This window comes from Rhizoctonia solani, chromosome 15 (assembly GCF_016906535.1).
Source record: "Rhizoctonia solani chromosome 15, complete sequence".
Classification (NCBI taxonomy): domain Eukaryota; kingdom Fungi; phylum Basidiomycota; class Agaricomycetes; order Cantharellales; family Ceratobasidiaceae; genus Rhizoctonia; species Rhizoctonia solani.
Genome location: NC_057384.1, coordinates 1020903 through 1038902, shown reverse-complemented (window position 1 = coordinate 1038902; position 18000 = coordinate 1020903). Strand labels below are relative to the sequence as shown.

The following is an 18000-nucleotide window of genomic DNA, read 5'->3' as shown; positions in this document are numbered from 1 at the left end:
GTTGATACTTGGAACCATGAGACCTCTCAAGAAGTCAGAAATACCGACATCGAAGCCCTGGAATAGCTCCATGTAGACATTGCGGGCCGAACTTGGATGCGTATAAAACAGCTACTTGGCAGTGGTTCAGCGCGAAAAATCTTTCCATCATGCGTAGTTTGTGGGTTGGAGTTTGGGCGTTGTTGGCCCTTGTCGTGCCGTATCTAGTCGTCGCTGCGCCGACTGTCACACGACAATCCTCCACGCAGCTGGATGCTCAGGGAATCTTTTTTGTTTCTTACGATGGGCTCGTGAATGTCGAATCCTTCCAACAATCTGGTGTTGTCACATATAATGGATATCAGTATGCTGGCTGGTACACGTCAACCCGTTACGCAATCCTGGCGAGGCGGCAACTTCCTTCGGGATCCTGGTCCACTCTTCAGCTTCCTCACCAACTCTCTGTCAATGACTCGCACAATGTGATCGCAATAGGCATTTCTCCAAGCGATGGGAGGATACATATTGCCATGGACGTAAGTTATCTGCTTTCGCTTTGGCTTGAATATTACTAACCTATATATCGATCAAATAGACTCATTCTACCGTTTTATACTACGTGAAGTCGGTTGCCAATCTCGCAGGCAGTCCTGGGAGCTTTGCTTGGACCGTATCTCAATTCGGAGCAGTCCAGACTACACTGGACGGAGCGAGCGTTACCAACCAATTTACTTATCCTCAGTTCCTTATCACCCCGGATAATCGCCTTCAGCTTTTCTACCGCTCGGCAGTATCTGGGAACGGCGTTGCCCAAGTAGCCGAATACAACGGCGCCTCGTGGACTAATTTGGGTGGATTTACCTCAGCAACGGGATCCTATACTTACAACGGTGCAAGTAAGCCGAGCCGCCCGTGATTTAGGGTGAATTCTAAAAAGTGTTACTTTAGCCTCTACCGCGCGCAACCTATACATTAACGGAGTCACGTACTCATCCACGGGGCGCCTTCATACATCGTAGGGACTTTTTTGTCAACGCTTGGTCCGAGATCTGATTTTTTACATCAAGAGGCACATGGCGCGAAAATAACGGCGGTGTGCTGTGCGCTAGCGGGGGCTTAACAAATCACGATACCATTTGGTTGTACAGGTAACGATTGCATTTCCTCCGCCCACTTACCTCATGACTGAAGTGCATGTTGAAGTGACGATCGTGGTCGTACATGGTACAATAACGGTGGAACCAAGGTTGCTACAACGGGATCAAGTACAGTCTCTGTGACTACTTCAGGCATTATCGTCGACTCATTGGATCCAAACCATGGATTAATGAACGTGAGTCTCATTCTTACTTGACTAAATTCACTAAACTAACCCACCTATACACAGCAAGAATCACAAACCGTCGACTCGGCAAATCAACCACACGTAATTATCTCATACGTACCTGGGAGATTCACTCAGTGTGTCAATTCTTATGCGGCGGACCGTACCTCATACGCGCGACCTTTCCATCTTTACCGTTCTTCGAGCGGCACTTGGACCAAAGTCGAGATTCCATTTGCTCTTGGTAGCTCTGGACGCTCTCAAATTGTGTGGATGCTTCAGACAATGTAAGTGCGAGCGCCTGTGATGATGCAAAGAGTCTTATGACTTTGTCTAGATTTACGTGGTATTGCCATTCCTGAAGATAGTGACTGCCAGCAAATCTTCTGGTTGGACTGACTGGACTCTTGCTTATGATGGTGTAGCGGCTGGGCTGAACGCATTCGGGGAAGTCACGATTGATCGTCCGCGTGTCAAATCCGAGGGAGTTCTTTCGGTCTTGTACCAAGTCAAGTCCAGTGGAACAACTCCTAGCGCCGTGGTGGTCGCGGACTTCAAGCTCAACGGTTAGAGTGTTTCAGTTGTCCATGTGACATGGTAGAATACAGCAGGAGCGGCGGTATCTTTTGTTTACCCTTTTGGGGGTTTTAGACTAGAATACATGATGTCTCCTAGCACCGTTTTTACAAATAAGCAGGGTCGACCCAATTGGTGGATCCCCCAAATACTGTGTCTAGAGTAAGTGCTTCAGTCATGTTTGTCGCGAAAGGAGCCCGTTTAGAGTTCCATGATCCAGGGCTAAAGGCGTGTTAGAGATAAGAATTTATAGCTGGCGAACGCATCCAAAACGTCTACTCACCCACTGTTATTGTATTCCCCATAAAAGACGTGGTCGGTCATGGGGTTAGTGGTACCCCATGCGGACCAACCAGCTGGTTGACTGGAGCATGGGTTAGATTCTGTCACTACTTTGGGCTTGGAGGACCCACATTTGCGAGCCAAGAACGGAGTTTTGGAAAACGACGCGGGCATAGTTACGCCATGGGCGGCCTAGGTACTGTGTACCTTTCCCAACGATGTTGGATCGGTCGATGACATACTGCCAATGACGAGGTAAGACCTCAATCGTAGATATAAGTGCCAACACTCACGTAGAACGGATCATCAAATAGTCGTCCAGAAGCAGTGATCCATCCGTTATCGATGGTTTCGATGGTACTCTGTGTAATCCAGATGCTCGAGTTCATTCCGAAAATCTGTATGAATCAGTTAGAGTTCGTCCGGCGTTCCGTTGTACCAACTTACGAAGTCAGTTGCGCCATTGATATAGCCTTTACTGAGAAAGTGGAGACCGTTGTTGGTAAGGAGAGTGTCTTGATACCCAGTAAGGTTAAGTCCATAACCTCCAAAGTGAGTGTTGTTGATCGCTAGAGCAATGGCTTGTGAGCCCTGGTAGGAATGATTAAGACCTCAGTGACCAACATTCTGAGAAAAATAAAAACAGACTTACTCTGCCGTAAGTGTTTGCAATGTTCAGATTGTATATCTTTACATCTTTTGCCGACGCATGTATCGACACGGTCGCGCTCGCCTCATTGCTCCCTGCAGTAGATGCAGGTATGTTGTTGTAAATCGTGACTTTATTTTGTGAATAGGTTAACTCGTCCGAGGTCTGGCCATAGATGGTGATATTCGAGCGAGTGATCACGACTCGCTCCTTGATGATGTAGCGTATACGAAGTATACATTGGAAGAGGTGTCCTTGAGTGCCGCGGACAAAGTCGAGTATTTGCCTCCGGGCCCTACGGTAATCGAGCCAGGAGGAGGCGAGTTTGCGCAGAGGCCAGAGACGACCGCTGAAAGGAGTGCCAAGGTACTGAAAAGCATGTTTCGAAGAGGCAGGATAGTTCAACTCCAGCTTTCACCCCCGTTGGCTTTATACTCCAGCTTTCACGGCTGTAATTTGACACAGCAGGAGGTAGTCCCGCATTCTCCATTTGGCTTGGATCCTGAACTTGTGATACTTGGCCCAGGGAAGTGTTAATCACGTTCTGCTACGCCTGCTTCCCGACGAAACAAAATGACTGCCCATCAGGAAAGTGGGCGAAGACTTTGTAAGCATAAGTCCTCCAGGGATGAAGAATGTACTTGCCTTCCACGAACAGCGTTTCATTCATTAATCTTCCATATGTAGCAGGCATTTGATCATATGATTGATGTCGACCCTAGCTTGGAATGATTACATCCAAAAGAGGGCCATTGAGATCACCATACATTTCAGCCGAGATGATTAGTCTCCCTTGACGATTATACGTTCCGAGAAGCCAGACTTCACAACGGACTTAAGCACGAGTATGGTATTCATCCGGTTGGCGCACATATGCAAACCTGCTCACATGGGTCGAAAGCCGTGCGATTAGCCCACCGCAAGAATTAATCAGCTGAACGCTCGGATCTTGGGCTCATAACTTTCAAGCCTTATGTCCGAATCAAAAAGGCAATTTGAGCACAAGCAAAATTTTGAAATCGTATTCGTGCCAAGCAGCACTCATTCCCCGTGTCGTCGGCTCGCATGGAGTGCAAATGAAGGCAGTAAAAGAATGACGGCAAACACCATATCTGTAATTTGGAGTGAGGTAAATAGGAAGTTTACGCAAATGTTCCAAAGCTAAAAGTAATGATACGCGGCCGCGCCGCAGGGGTTAACTGTCATCGTTATGCCTAGCTAGCAAGCACCAGGTGATCTAGCCAACCATCATAGTGTTACTGAGGTTTCCTTATAAATTTGGTTGAAATTTAATCATTGTAGGAAAATGGTGTCCAGAGTTTGGAGCCGCGATGCGAACTCTAGTGCAGGCGGGCGGTGCTAGGAAGGGGAACGGTAAGCGAAAAGAGACCGCCGAGGCCCCAAGACGCGAGGGAGGCTCTCAGAACGGGTAGAAATTTTTCATAACTGAGGAGAGGGGTAATGTATGGAACGAAGACGAAAACGACCGCGTGAGACTTTGGTGAATATGGGTGGCGTTAAGGTCTAGTGTAAGTCACGTGGTCGTGAGCGGTTAGCCTTGTTCGCTTGTAGTTCTTTAAATATGAATCATAAAATGTAAGTCACGTGACCGAGCAGGCGCGGCTCCCAACAGCACCGTACATTTGCAGAAATGATGCCTTTGGCATAATATAAAAGGGGAAGGTATGGTCTCATTGTCGTATGCTAGACTATTGAGCTCTGAAACTCACTCAGATACAACGATGACCGTTAGAGCAATTTCAAATTTTCGCCAGTACTCAAGTTGCCTAACGTGATAAATTGGTTATTTTAAGTGGACCAAGCGCCAAGAGATTCGATTACCCACCGATCGCTACCGGGGTGTTTTGTTTCGTCATCACACCCAAGCATCGAATCAATTTAGTTATCCAGGCGACATAAAGCCAGAACTTGCGAATTGAATTGTTTATAACTGCACTTGATTAGTTAGGCTAGCGAAGGAACAAACCAGACGCACATCGGATTCACTCACAAGTCCCTCTTTCGGCAATATGTGGGCATTAGAAGGCCGGGTGCTTCTCACAGCAATAACGACACTTACTGCCTTGGGATTTATGTTAATTGGCAAGTGTCGGCCACCTCCCTTTAAATAGCAAATCTAACCATAGCCCTTTCGTTAATTAGGTTATGATATTGGGTGTGTTGCCACAATAATCACACATTGTAACTTCTCATATTGATTGCATCCATCCGACTAGAGTTCTAGGAGGATGTGAGTCCGTGCTCAGTTTCCTTTTCCGAATGCTATTCGCTAATACTTATCAAAGTAATTGAGAATGAGTCTTTTAAAAAGAGCTTTAACTATCCGAGCGCTGCTTTACTTGGGACCATCGTAAGTTGCGCCTATAGGAGAAGCCACATTATTCAAGTCAAACATAGGTCGCAATCCTAGAGATAGGCTGTTTTGTAGGCTCATTAGTTACCGCAGCATTCGGTGAACGCCTTGGAAGGAAGGCGTCTACCTCAATAGGTGCTACTGCGATGCTCGTGGGAACCATTCTTCAAACTGCAAGCCAGGATTGTGTGACGATGATCGTATCAAGGACAGTTTCAGGGATAGGATTGGGAATAATTGTCGGTATATAATCAATTATACTATTACAACACTTGGTTTGGCTAACACGCAGGAAAGAATTCAACTGTGCCTGTCCTCCAGGCCGAGTTTTCGCCCAAGGCTACTCGAGGAATTTTTGTTTGTATACAGGTAAGGGAGCGAATGTAATTAGGAAAATAACAGCCTGCTTCGAATCTAAACCTGAATAATCTCTTTAGCTGACCGTATTGAACCTTGGAACTATGCTTGCCTACTGGGTTGACTTTGCGTTCTCAAAGGATGAATCATTAGGCTCCGGGCAATGGAGAATTCCGATTGCCCTCCAACTGGTGCTCATTCTGCCCCTACTGCTGCTTTCGTTATTTGTAGTTCCGGAGAGTCCCAGATGGCTAGCCTCTCACGCTCGTACAGAAGAAGCAAAACATGTGCTCCGAATGCTTTATACTGCGCCACCAACAAGCGACGAACCTCCGGAGGCCGATATGATTTTTAATGCGATTATAGATACCGTAAACTACGACAAGCAATTCGGTAGCGAGCACTGGGGTGACGTTCTTCGTCTTTTGAAATACGATGATCCAATCAAGAGCAGGCGAAGGCTTTTGATTGCTTGTGGGATACAGGCATTTCAACAACTAGGCGGAATAAACTGCAAGTATCCTCGATTCGGGTTCTCTGTGCATCATCTAAACCCCTATCTCAGCTATTGTTTACTATGCCAGCTTTCTCTTTTCCCGTATTGGATTTTCACCATCCCAGTCTAATTTATTATCAGGAGGGCTCTTTACTTGGTTTTTTATTGCATCATTTATACCATGGTTTCTGATCGATGTGGGTACTTTCTGTAATTGCTCGTACCAAGTCACTAAGTCACTGATCATCACCTTGGAAGACCGTCGGTCGGCGAAGACTATTGCTGACTTGCTTACCTTTGATGTCCGCCGTACTCTTCGCACAAGCAGGTTTTGTAAGTCAAGTAAGTTCTTTTTTTTAATTTCAGATTCTATCTTCTTGTTAAATATAAAATTAAGGTCAACAAGGATGGGGATTTCGTGGCCGGCGTCGCTGCGTCCGTCATGGTTTTCTTGTAAGCGCCCGCAAGGTCTCCGCCTCAATCTTCTGATAGCAAATAGATTCATGGGTCTATTCACCATCGGATTTCAAGCGGTGGTATGGGTATATCCATCTGAAATATTGCCTCTCCGTTTCCGAGCCAAAGGCAGTGCACTGAGTACTGCTGCAAATTGGATATGTAATTACCTGTGAGCTGAAACGTCCGCTGTTGTTCGCTGGTCCACTGACCAAAGCTTTCTAGTGTCGTTCGTGAGTAGTTTTGGTAGGCCGGAGAACATATGTAAAGGCAAATGGCTTAGAAATGACACCGCTTGCAATTTTGACCATCAAGTTCCGAACTTAGTGGGTGCTTTCATCTCCGCCTTTGTCTGTGATCACTAACGTGAAACCAGTATAATATTCGGGGTTATCAATGCGTGAGCTTACCAAAATCACTAGGATTCATACCTCTAACCCTTCTTCAGCGTCTTTGTTCCAATCGTCTACTTCACTTTCCCGAGGTTTGAAGTTGCTTCAATTTATATGTGCTGTCCATCTGATTTAAGTGCAACAGACTAAGGGAATGTCCCTAGAGGAGATCAACGAGCTCTTCTCTACAACAGCGCTCGTCGAATGAGGGTGATTCTAGGAGACGGTTTGCATAAATCTAAACCGGCGCTCATATTGAACTACCAATGATCTAAATAGATGTGCACTAGCAATTGATAGATTGAGCTGGATAGGGGCTCGAGGGGTCAGTAAAGCTGTACATACTTGGGTTTATCTCGGGACCACTATATCATGAGTTGAAACATCACGAACTCAAGCCAATTTGCGCATTCAATTACCCTAAGATAACACAGCGTTGATTTTTGAAATAATACAAATGGAAGTGTTGTGTTATCCATGATGATGTATGAACAGCTCATAGACATCAGGCCAGCACCATGTGCTAGCTTTTTGACACGCATATACTTGTACGACTCCATAGATAGAGATGAAAACGGTACCATAAGCTTCAACTATACGTCGAACTACTAGAGTAGATTTAACAAAATAATTCGTCCGACTGTAACAGGATGCAGCATCCCTATAAAAACCACGTCGAACGAGCTAAAATGCTCGGCACGATCAGATGGTCATGCGCTTGTTCCCTTCGTGTTGATTGATCTAGTCGGTTCTTTTTAGGCCCATGATAAATGGATATCCAATGAATGGGTAATCTGGACCCCTTGGCGAGCAGGTGTAAGCCAAATTATATATGAATAAAGTAAGCTAAATGATATAGACACGTGCAATGGTAAAACGCTAAGATAAGATATACGTGGCTAAATTTGAAAATTCGATGTAAACTAGAGAGTCGGAGAAAATGCTACACGGTAGGTACTTGTGAGCCTGACGACTATCTCTGACGTCTAAGGAAAGGAGTGATGGTTGGTGAGCAGTGCCAGGTAATGTAAAGGGTAAAGTGAAGCATCGAGGTTTAGTGAAGCGTTATGAGGGAAAAGGGAAGACGAAAAGCTAGGCAAGGCGAAAGGGGAATAAAAGCACGCGATATGGGGCTCACGCGCTAAGACAATTACCATGATACGCGACTGTACCTGATTCTAGTCACGTGGGCTTGGGGGCCTTGGCAAGCTCCGGCCTATAGTATCCTTGATGTATGATATGATATAGCGTGGAACTAACTTCGGTTTCCTGACCATCACCTGATAGGATGAAATCGATGAGGCCAAGGCTGCTCTTATCACCCAGCGCCTTGATCGGTAGTTACATGGTAGTTAACAGGTTGGTTTAGAAACCTTCAATCATTCGGCACCCCGTTTGTTAATCCGATTGGTCGGTTAAAAGGTACATTCATGACGTATTCAAAGGTAAACTATGCTGATGGCTGGTCATCTGGTGGAACAAAATCCAACCTAACCTTCCTCGCTCTGGTCATATGCTTGAGTTTCATGACCTAACAGTTTTTCCTCGGGGTATTACAGAGACTTCAAAATTGCCCTGAAATGCAATGAAATTTGATATTATACTTTCTCCAATCGTAGCTCCCAGATCTAATTGGGTTATATTACTTGCATCAATGTTTAAACCCCTTCGTCATTGATTATCGACCCACGAGAAGTCCTGCATCGCAAGTCTGAACAATCACCACTCTGGACAATTTGTTGGTTTTCATCCCATGCAGTCATCTGACTCCGCCACTGTGACCAAAGCGTCGCCAAAACCTCGCGCATTTTCGGAAACAGATGAGAGCGTATCCTACAAATACCATTTTCTTGATTGGAATTACAGTAGTATGCTATTCATGTGCTTCTATGCAACCCCAGTGAAACTCCCCAATCTTCCCTCTTCGGTCGTTACTAGAGTCCGTCACGCTGCGCTTTTCTGGCCGATAATCAAGCGACAGTATAGGGAGGCAATAAAGTGTATCCTGATTAACAGCTTCGGTAGCAACTTGGCATACGTATAAAAGGACCTACTGAATAGCCAGAGTGACAATCAACAACCTGTCTTTCCTTCCTATCAGTCTTCTTTTCCACCTACACTAATTATGAGGTCTCAAGCCATCGCAGCATCCCTCGTTCTTCTATCCGCTCAGGCAGCTGCCCACACTATCTTCCAAGTAAGGTATTCTCAATTGCAAAAGGACATCGGGCTAAATATCACCCGCATATAGGAACTATATGTCAATGGCGTCTCTGCTGGCCACCTGAAGGGCATCCGTCATCCTACCTCCAACGGACCTATCACGGATGTCACTACTAACGACATTATTGTAGGGATTTCATAACCCTTGATCTGCTGTGTATTTACCTCTTTTATCCAGTGCAATGGCGGTGTTAACCTCTTGTCACTCCCTTTGACAAGACTGTAATCACTGTCCCTGCTGGTGCCACCATTACTCATGAGTGGCACCACGGGCTCAACGGAGCTGACCCTAATGATGGGGACGATCCTATTGCTGCGAGTCACTTGGGCCCAGTCATGGGTGAGAGAGCTGATAACTAGGGAGGCGAGACATTCTAACAAGTATTTACCGGCAGTTTACTTGGCCAAGGTTCCCGACGCGACTCAAGAAACGATGACCGGACTCAAATGGTTCAAGATTGCCGAAGACGGCTTGGACGCGAACGGCAAGTGGGGCGTAAACCGTCTCATTGAGAACGGCGGGAAGGCGAGCGCCGTCATCCCCAAGTGCATTCCTTCTGGAAACTATTTCCTTCGTGCAGAAGTTATCGGTGAGGAGTGCAGCTAATTAATCAGAGAAATAATCTCAACGATATTCAATAGGCCTTCACGGAGCTTCTACTTACCCAGGAGCTCAGTTCTACACAGGATGTGCCCAAATTAACGTCACTGGTGGTGGCAATGCATCCCCAGCCACCGTCTCCTTCCCCGGCGCTTATGCCGGCACGGACCCTGGTGTCACGGTTAACGTGAGTTTAAAGTAATCTCTGTGTACAAAATTTAACTAATGTTATTCGACAGATCTATGTATGCCTCGCTCCCGCTATCAGCGATTGTGCATAACTAACCTTTTTGTCATTAGTACCCCCCGTTGACCAATTACGTCATTCCTGGACCTCGTCCGTTTACTTGCGATGGCTCTACGCCAACTACGCCAACCGCGCCAGCCGGTACCACAGTAGCAACGACCAAGGCTACAACTACTCAGACTACTACTTCACAAACTACCAAGATATCTACTTCGGCAGCTCCAGCCCCCACTGGTGGTGCTGCCAAGTATGCTCAGTGCGGAGGCATTGGCTGGACGGTATGTACTATCTCAGCTCGTTCAATCGTTCGCCAATTCACAAATTTCGTTGGCTTAGGGCGCTACTGCATGTGTCTCTGGGTCAACTTGCACCAAGCTCAACGACTATTACTACCAATGTTTGTAGTCATGTGCATAGGTGCTATTAGGCTTGCCACTTTTATGTTGTCCGGGCTTACGAATCCAATATTCATTCCTACACATACTCAAATATATCAGGTAGCTTTTTCTATCATATTTAGCCTCTATCAACACGGTCATGAGCTGTTAAGTCGCCAATCACCCAACTGTTTTATGATTCATCACCGGACGTGCATGAGTTCACGCACAAACCTACGGTGAATTTGGACGCCAAACCCGCACTACGACACAGCTTTGAGTTTTTGCTTTTAGCTCTGTTTACTTGATTACATCCCTACTTACATGAGCTCATAATACACTTGATATAAAACACAGGACGCGGGTATAAATTTAGAGAGTCGCGTGTTGAAATCCATGCTTGCCCTCAACACCCCAGGTTAAGAACTTCGAGTCACAGCTGCAATTTGAACATGGAAAGCGCTCGTTGGTCTTCCGGTGAGCGAGGAAGAGGAGATGTTGGGTTGTCTTGGTTATCTGCCTTCGGTAGAACGGGGTATTCCGGATCCTGACCGCCAGGGAGTGAGCGCCTTGGCTGTGGCGCATATATAATTTGGTCATTAAAATGTGATGCTGAAGTCTGGCCTGTCAATTGGCTACTCAATCCGGTTTGGGGGGGCTATGTTTGGGATGAAATTTGTTTAACTTCACCAGAGGTAGTCCATTGAGCGCTCACCAATGTCTCACTCAAATCGGCACTGATGACTGACCGTCGTTCTGACTTCTTTAGCAGGCTGTCGAATGTCGTGTACACTCCTGGAGGTATGTCAAACTTCGAGAAAATTGGGTCACTGTCCACGGTCGGCAGGTTCAAGTAATCTTCACCCGCGAAATAGGCCTAATATTACGATAAGAGATTACCGATACTATTGATGACGTTGGTCGGATAGCCACCATACCGTCAAATTCCATCTACGAGGTGGGTGCATAGGACTGAATTTGACCCATGCGGAATAGGTCTACCCGTGAGATTAGTCAAGTGACAGAACTCCACAACTTTATCACAAACCTGTTTGGTAAAGCCACCACATCTCTTGTCTTGTCTGAAGTCCCACGGCGCTTTTTGGCTTTGGGGAATTTGATAGCTACACCATTTCAGCGAAGGTTCAGGTGCATCAATGCCGAGAATATACATACTCATCTATGCTGGAGCTCCCTTCTTCCTGTTCTAATCTAGGTTGTGCTTCGATGTAAAATAAGAAATTTTCCCTTGCACGCGAACCGCCCCTAGAGCTTCTGTGTGAATTCGTGCATGGTTTGGAGAGCATCGTTCTCACCATCGGCGGCCATCTGTCCATCGCTCGATTCCACTCTCTCCATTTTCTTGTTCCCAACAGTATACTTGACCTGGTTGTAGTAATTCGCAATCAACGACGCTGAGGCGCTGAGTCACCATAGGCAGCATCCCTAGCCTGACCGCTTCAAATACTGTATGCGCGTCACGCGCACTACGGATGTCTAGAACAGCAATTCAGTTAGGCTCGTATCGGCTGTAGAAATCTCGAAACACAGACGTAGTCGCTGATGGGTGGCTTTAGTACGAGGAATGAAATGAGTTGGTGTCAGAGTTACTTGTTGGGGCATTTTAGGAGGCAAATGGTATACTGCGAGTGGAAGAATGGATACTTGGCCAAGACTAAGGCTTTAAAGAGCTTGTCAGATTGCACCGAGGGAAAGGCTCGAGGCAGTCGATTGCGCCACATCGCAATATACTTTCCCAAGAGGGAAAGAAGCTGAATAGCCCAGATTTTGACTTATGATGGTTATCGATAGTCAACCACCCACCTGCTAGGAGAGGCAGAAATCGAGACTGTACACGCGGTCCGATTGAAAGGGCGTGATTACACTCCAGCTTCCTAAAATTGCATGAATGTAAGGCGGGGACCATCGTTCATCTATAATGGTTCTAAGGAGCTCAGCAAGAAAGTCCGTTCGATGCCGCGATATCAACATCAAAGTATCCGCGGCATCCGATACATTGGCAGACTTTAGCGTTGGGTTTTGTTGCCCTGTCAGCCATGGGGAGCACATGAGACAGAAATATGATATCATAATTTGTCAAGGAGGCCGAATGAATCACCATATAAGTCTCCTTGCCCGAAAAAACCTCGAAACAATACAGGGTACCAATCCTGGGGACTGGCTAGACTGACGAATGCTAAAACAGTGGCATACAGATTGAACGTATAACGAGGGACTGGGTGACGGCACCGGCAATCTAAATTTTCGAATCGCTATAAGCCGTGTATGTTATATAGAAATGATCGTTGTACCGGTTCAGAATATAGTATCAACTTGTGTAAATGTTAGACATCGCGAGCGGCTAGAACACGGGGCATCAACTGGGAATTCCTTGACCCGCGAATTTAATACTGGCTGAAATGAAGTTTCGTTAGAAATCCTTGTCATTGAAATTTGTCTAGACTTCGGTCGTACTTCAATGCCATAGTCATAAACATAGTCTATTGAGCAAGTACTTCAACCAGCCGCGTGGTTGACATGCTCCACAACACACTGTTGAACCTGACCTTGTATCACCGACGAATTCAAAACTCTATTCTCGCGCATATAGACGTGTATTAAAAGGGGTTTCATCGCCTAAGGTAAAAGGAAGGCGTTGCGTGATCACCATTGCTGACAGATATTTATAGGGAATACACGAGTAACACACGCATTTCGAGGCTACGCGCCAAAGATAGGAAGGAAGGGGCTTGAGAAAGGCTAACCGGGGGGCCTTCTAGAAGGGTGAAGGGACTATTTTACTTTCATCTCCAGCTTGTAACTTTAAACCAATTTGGTGATAGGGAACGTCTCTATTACAAATAATGATTCAAATAATTCCTAGATATAGAAACATCCAACCCATTTCTCTTCTCTGTACATAATATGACATGATATGCGCGGGCAGATTCCAGCACTGATTGACAGGCAGATATAACGGACATAAAAACCTTGGAAGGTAAACTATAGTGGTGAGAACGATAGTACAGGAAGGTGGATTGTCGGATAAACCATGTTAGCCATTTGATTAAGTGACATAGGGATTTCGACTCCGGAACCAGAGGCACCATGTCAGTTCATCGATTGATAGATTTTAATTGTAATTCCAAGAGCTATTGTTTGCTTTCACATCGTGCACGCCTCAGTGGGTTTCGATCTTGCGTAGACGAAAGGTCCTGTCACAGGAGTTACCATACAACTTTAGACACCCAAGAAATTGCGAATTTCATCTTCCAAGTCTTTTGGACCCTTCCCGCCGTCATCTCCGACTTTTGCCTTACTGTCATGGGATTCTGGGCGCTCGGAATCCACCTTCTCCTCCTCGAGGCATCTTTCACATTTACAGACGCCGAAGTCCCAGGCTCTGAGTTCGCGCCTCCTAGCTTGAAGGCCTAGACTAGGGTCTACATAAGACACCACCAGCTCCTCCCCAGCAGGAATTCGAGAGGTTGCGATGGCAGTGATTCGAGAAGGGTTAGGTGAATGCAGGATCGATGTAGTGGATCCGTCCGAAGAAATGTGCCGAATGGAAACGTTGGGCCTACAGGCATGGTTAAGGTGGGAATGAAGTGGGAAAAGGCCGCCGTGAGATTCGAGATCTAACGCCAAGCGGATTAGTCAATATGGTTTGGCGCCATTCGATAAGTATTTCTAACGAAAAATGAAGCAAGGGTGTGTGTTCTTCCGAAGAAAACCACGTTTTGGCCCCAACAACAATGTCCGATAACACCAAGAGCGCTAGCGACAACAGGTGTATATAGAGATGTATCGGGAACCGAAGGACCATTCCAGCAAACACATGCGTGATGACATAGTGCTGAAGATCGACCCGGGGAATGGGAGAATTGACCGCGATACGCAAACTCACTGAGATTCATTTTACCCAACCCTTCCATAAGGCCATCCCAGGAAAAGAGCGAGCCCAGTATCTCTTGGGGAACGGGTATCCGAAGCAATCGTTTCAATTGTTTTGTGCCGACTGTGGATCTGCTTGGGGTTGGTATACTCGTTGAGGTAGCTGAAGAATGTGAAACCTCCTTTTCCTGATCGCCCGTGGGTGCAAGATAGAAAGCATTGACGAGAGCGAGGTGTAGACGCTTGTAGGTGCTTTCCAACTGACTCCGCGCGAGGTCGCTAGAATTAATCGTGCATTCAATCCCTGAAAATAAGTAGCCAGAGTGGACAAACTTACTTTTCGCTGGTATGAGACCACCTTCGGTCATTTCGCAACGTTGCAAAACTTCTGTAGGTATCCCAAATCGCATCCCTGCTGCTAAGGTTCTGGTCGCCCAAACTGTTGGACCCTCCTTTGTCCTTTATAGAGCCACCTCGTGTTTCGTCTTGCCAGGCTGATAATATTCTCACGACACATTGTGTGAATGTGAGTGCGGCTTTCCAGCGCTCTTTCTCCAAGAGGTCTAGTAGTTCAAGGCATGCAGGGTTTGCGACCGAGCATAGCAGAGAGTGATTGCTCCCAGATCTTACGAGACAAAGACGAGAACAGAAGGTTCCGCGACAGTGCCTCGTTGGTGGAGTTGCAGCAGTGATGGATTGCTCACCATGCGGGCATCGGACCCGTAGAGGAGGATTAGTGGGGGTAAATGCCCGACTACAATAGGCACATGCGGTACCTGCCATCTGTGCTTCGTAGATTTCCCTAGCATAAAGCATGAGGCAATTTATATTACTCCATACAGGAATACGGCTTACCAGGGCGGTGCATATACGAAGGGATCCTCGCGCCAAAGCACCTCGCCGGCATCTATATCCTGCGCGGCAATTAATCCTTTCCCTTTCTCTTCACCAAACACAGTCGTTTTAATCTTTTTGGAGTATTTTGATACGTCCAGCGCAGAGTTCAAGCTCGAAGTAGGATAAGCATTACTTTCTTCTGCATTCTTCAGTTTCTGCACAATCTTCCGCAAGCGCTTCTCGCTGACCGACCATTCCGGTTGGGAGGCTATAAGGGCTGAGAGAAGTTTTGGTACACCCAAAGTGGCATTCGATGCTCTCAGCGAGCGTACGGCGCTTGTTAGTTCATCGTCGGTGGGGACCACACCCATCGTTGTCGGGAATCGGACGCCAATTATGCGGGTCCGGATGCAAATGGATGCCGGAAAGGGAGATGAACCCTGAGCTATAACTTCACACGAACCACAAGACTTGGGTTTCTTTTCTGGCGACGACTCGACGGCGTTTAGTTTTTAGCACCATGTTAAAACTCGCGACACGAACAAACAGGGTCAGATTCAAAGTCTTATAAATAAATTTAAATTCTGACACGTTTTCAGGCGGCGATGCGAGGTGTGGGCCCTCGCGCCTTGGAGCTTATGCGTGCGTCACCCATGGGTGTACGTATGATGGCGAGTGAAGCCAAGGAGGAATATGATGCCGTGGTGATTGGCGGAGGTATTTTTAACGCGCATTTTTTGGAGCCACTAGAAATTTATTCATGCTTTGGCAAGGTCCGGGAGGGTATGTGGCTGCAATCAAAGCTGCACAGCTTGGTCTCAAGGTAAGTCTCAATAAGTTGCCGGCACATCAAAATCTCTACTGATCGACGAGATTTCGAATAGACAGCCTGCATCGAGAAGCGTGGTACCCTAGGCGGAACATGCTTGAACGTCGGGTGTATTCCAAGCAAGGCCATGCTCAATAACTCACACAAGTACCATGACACCTTGCATGATCTCAAGTCGCGCGGAATCGAAGGTAAACCGGGCACGCCACACTGAGATTATGGTACTGACCTTCCAACGCGATGTCTAGTCGAGGGAGTTCAGTTGAATCTTTCCCAGATGCTCAAGGCGAAAGACACAGCGGTTACCGGTCTCACTAAAGGTATAGAGGGGCTGTTCAAGAAGAACAAGGTCACATACATCAAGGGATCCGGATCGTTTGCTTCGCCAACCGAAATCGAGGTTGCCCTTAATGAAGGTGGATCGACGACGGTCAGCGCCAAGAACGTGATTATCGCAACCGGCTCTGAGGTTACCCCATTCCCCGGTCTTGACATTGACGAAAAATCGGTCGTTAGTTCGACGGGTGCGCTGGATCTCCAGCAAGTCCCGAAGAAAATGATTGTCATTGGTGGAGGGGTAATTGGGTTAGAAATGGGGTCGGTCTGGAGTCGATTAGGAGCAGAAGTCACCGTTGTCGAGTTTTTGGGTGGGATCGGAGGGGTTGGCATTGACGAGGAAATTGCGTGGGTCTCTTTGATTAAATTTAATATGGAGCCGCTACTGATGTTTCTACAGGAAACAATTCCAAAGAACACTACAGAAACAAGGCTTTAAATTTATGCTTAATACTAAAGTGCTTGGGGAGCTAAGACCGATGGGGGTGTCAACTCGAGGTGGAGAGTGTCAAGGATGGCAAGAAGGAAACGGTACGTTCCGGGCCGGAGAGACAGATCCATCATCCTGACCTGGTCATCTCGAAAACTTTGCCGATCGGAAACCCCACCGATCCGCTCTTTCCCGAATGCGTTTAAACTCCTCGGCCCCACCTGCGGTCTTGCCGGTCTCTTCCTACAGCTCGATGCAGATGTTGTCCTTGTTTCCATCGGAAGGCGGCCTTACACCAAGGGGCTGGGCCTGGAAAAGATTGGAGTAGAAGTGGATAAACGTGGAAGGATCGTTGTTGGTGAGTGATTACATGAATCGTGGTGTAGATCTACGCTTGCTGAATTAATGACCCAGATGACCAATTCAATACGAGCGTTCCTGGTGTCAAGTGCATTGGCGACGCGACGTTCGGGCCTATGCTTGCTCACAAGGCCGAGGAAGAAGGTGAGTTGGATTTTCTGACCATTGGTTAGTCATTGGTTAATTGTAGAAAAGGGATCGCGGCTGTCGAAATCATCAAGCATGGTCACGGGCATGTAAACTACAATGCTATTCCAAGTGTAGTCTACACGCACCCTGAAGTCGCATGGGTAGGAAAGACCGAACAGGAGTTGAAGGCTGACGGCGTTGCCTATAAGGTACGCTCACAAGATAACCCCCCCGTAATTTGGATGAATCATTGCCTCCACTAGATCGGCAAGTTCCCATTCGCCGCAAACTCGCGTGCCAAGACCAACGCTGACCACGAAGGAGTTGTCAAGTTCATCGTGGAAAAGGAGACTGACCGTGTACTTGGATGCCATATCATCGGTCGGTACTTACTCGAACCGACTACCCACACTATCTGACATATCATTCAGGACCCAATGCTGGTGAGATGATTGCTAGCGCGGTATTAGCGATAGAATATAGCGCAAGTGCCGAAGACATTGCCAGAACTTGCCACGCTCATGTAAGTGTAGTAGAGTAAAAGTGCTCCATGTCTCAACATTCTAATGGGTTGACCATAGCCGACACTATCCGAGGCCTTCAAGGAGGCTGCGATGGCATCATATGACGCACCGATTCATTTCTAAACTTACCCATCCTGTATTAATGCGCATTGATGAGGCTGTTATAGCGTTGTGCCACCGGCTCTATCAAAATTGACCCTTGAACTCCGAAAAAGTCATGCATCACATATAATTACATCATAACCAGCACTGCCACCGACTGGAGTTTGGCAGTGCTAGCTTTACCTTTGCTTGGGGATAAAACCTCAATCTATCTGATCCTCGCCTT

At 46.9% G+C, this 18000-nt stretch overlaps 7 protein-coding genes across 7 annotated transcripts; 4 read left to right on the top strand and 3 right to left on the bottom strand.

Moving 5' to 3' along the window:
- Positions 1-149: 149 nt before the first annotated feature.
- RhiXN_12129 (BNR repeat-containing family member) lies at positions 150-1874 on the top strand (the record flags this gene model as incomplete). Its single annotated transcript, XM_043331944.1, has 7 exons — positions 150-515; positions 575-875; positions 928-994; positions 1047-1127; positions 1183-1312; positions 1367-1590; positions 1682-1874. 7 exons carry the CDS (start codon positions 150-152, stop codon positions 1872-1874), a joined length of 1362 nt encoding a protein of 453 aa, XP_043186705.1.
- A 112-nt stretch (positions 1875-1986) lies between these two features.
- RhiXN_12128 (pectinesterase) lies at positions 1987-3300 on the bottom strand (the record flags this gene model as incomplete). The annotated part of the gene is made up of 7 exons (XM_043331943.1): positions 1987-2101; positions 2163-2243; positions 2293-2402; positions 2455-2559; positions 2609-2752; positions 2814-3179; positions 3229-3300. 7 exons carry the CDS (start codon positions 3298-3300, stop codon positions 1987-1989), a joined length of 993 nt encoding a protein of 330 aa, XP_043186704.1.
- Positions 3301-4141: 841 nt separating this feature from the next.
- Positions 4142-6167, top strand: RhiXN_12127 (Sugar (and other) transporter; the record flags this gene model as incomplete). The annotated part of the gene is made up of 5 exons (XM_043331942.1): positions 4142-4184; positions 5117-5181; positions 5229-5427; positions 5477-5553; positions 5622-6167. 5 exons carry the CDS (start codon positions 4142-4144, stop codon positions 6165-6167), a joined length of 930 nt encoding a protein of 309 aa, XP_043186703.1.
- A 2843-nt stretch (positions 6168-9010) lies between these two features.
- On the top strand, positions 9011-10361 carry RhiXN_12126 (glycoside hydrolase family 61 protein; the record flags this gene model as incomplete). Its single annotated transcript, XM_043331941.1, has 8 exons — positions 9011-9082; positions 9137-9235; positions 9328-9448; positions 9504-9698; positions 9751-9896; positions 9949-9954; positions 10010-10234; positions 10293-10361. 8 exons carry the CDS (start codon positions 9011-9013, stop codon positions 10359-10361), a joined length of 933 nt encoding a protein of 310 aa, XP_043186702.1.
- A 405-nt stretch (positions 10362-10766) lies between these two features.
- On the bottom strand, positions 10767-11956 carry RhiXN_12125 (cAMP-independent regulatory protein pac2; the record flags this gene model as incomplete). Its single annotated transcript, XM_043331940.1, has 7 exons — positions 10767-10880; positions 11049-11210; positions 11272-11331; positions 11382-11457; positions 11510-11599; positions 11650-11830; positions 11887-11956. The coding sequence occupies 7 exons, from the start codon at positions 11954-11956 to the stop codon at positions 10767-10769; spliced, it is 753 nt and encodes a 250-aa protein (XP_043186701.1).
- A 1617-nt stretch (positions 11957-13573) lies between these two features.
- On the bottom strand, positions 13574-15435 carry RhiXN_12124 (SET domain-containing protein; the record flags this gene model as incomplete). The annotated part of the gene is made up of 4 exons (XM_043331939.1): positions 13574-13971; positions 14241-14506; positions 14565-15029; positions 15083-15435. The coding sequence occupies 4 exons, from the start codon at positions 15433-15435 to the stop codon at positions 13574-13576; spliced, it is 1482 nt and encodes a 493-aa protein (XP_043186700.1).
- Positions 15436-15584: 149 nt separating this feature from the next.
- On the top strand, positions 15585-17795 carry RhiXN_12123 (dihydrolipoamide dehydrogenase; the record flags this gene model as incomplete). The annotated part of the gene is made up of 11 exons (XM_043331938.1): positions 15585-15614; positions 15664-15781; positions 15838-15887; positions 15949-16084; positions 16142-16577; positions 16689-17017; positions 17074-17163; positions 17215-17357; positions 17412-17529; positions 17580-17671; positions 17730-17795. 11 exons carry the CDS (start codon positions 15585-15587, stop codon positions 17793-17795), a joined length of 1608 nt encoding a protein of 535 aa, XP_043186699.1.
- Positions 17796-18000: the final 205 nt, after the last annotated feature.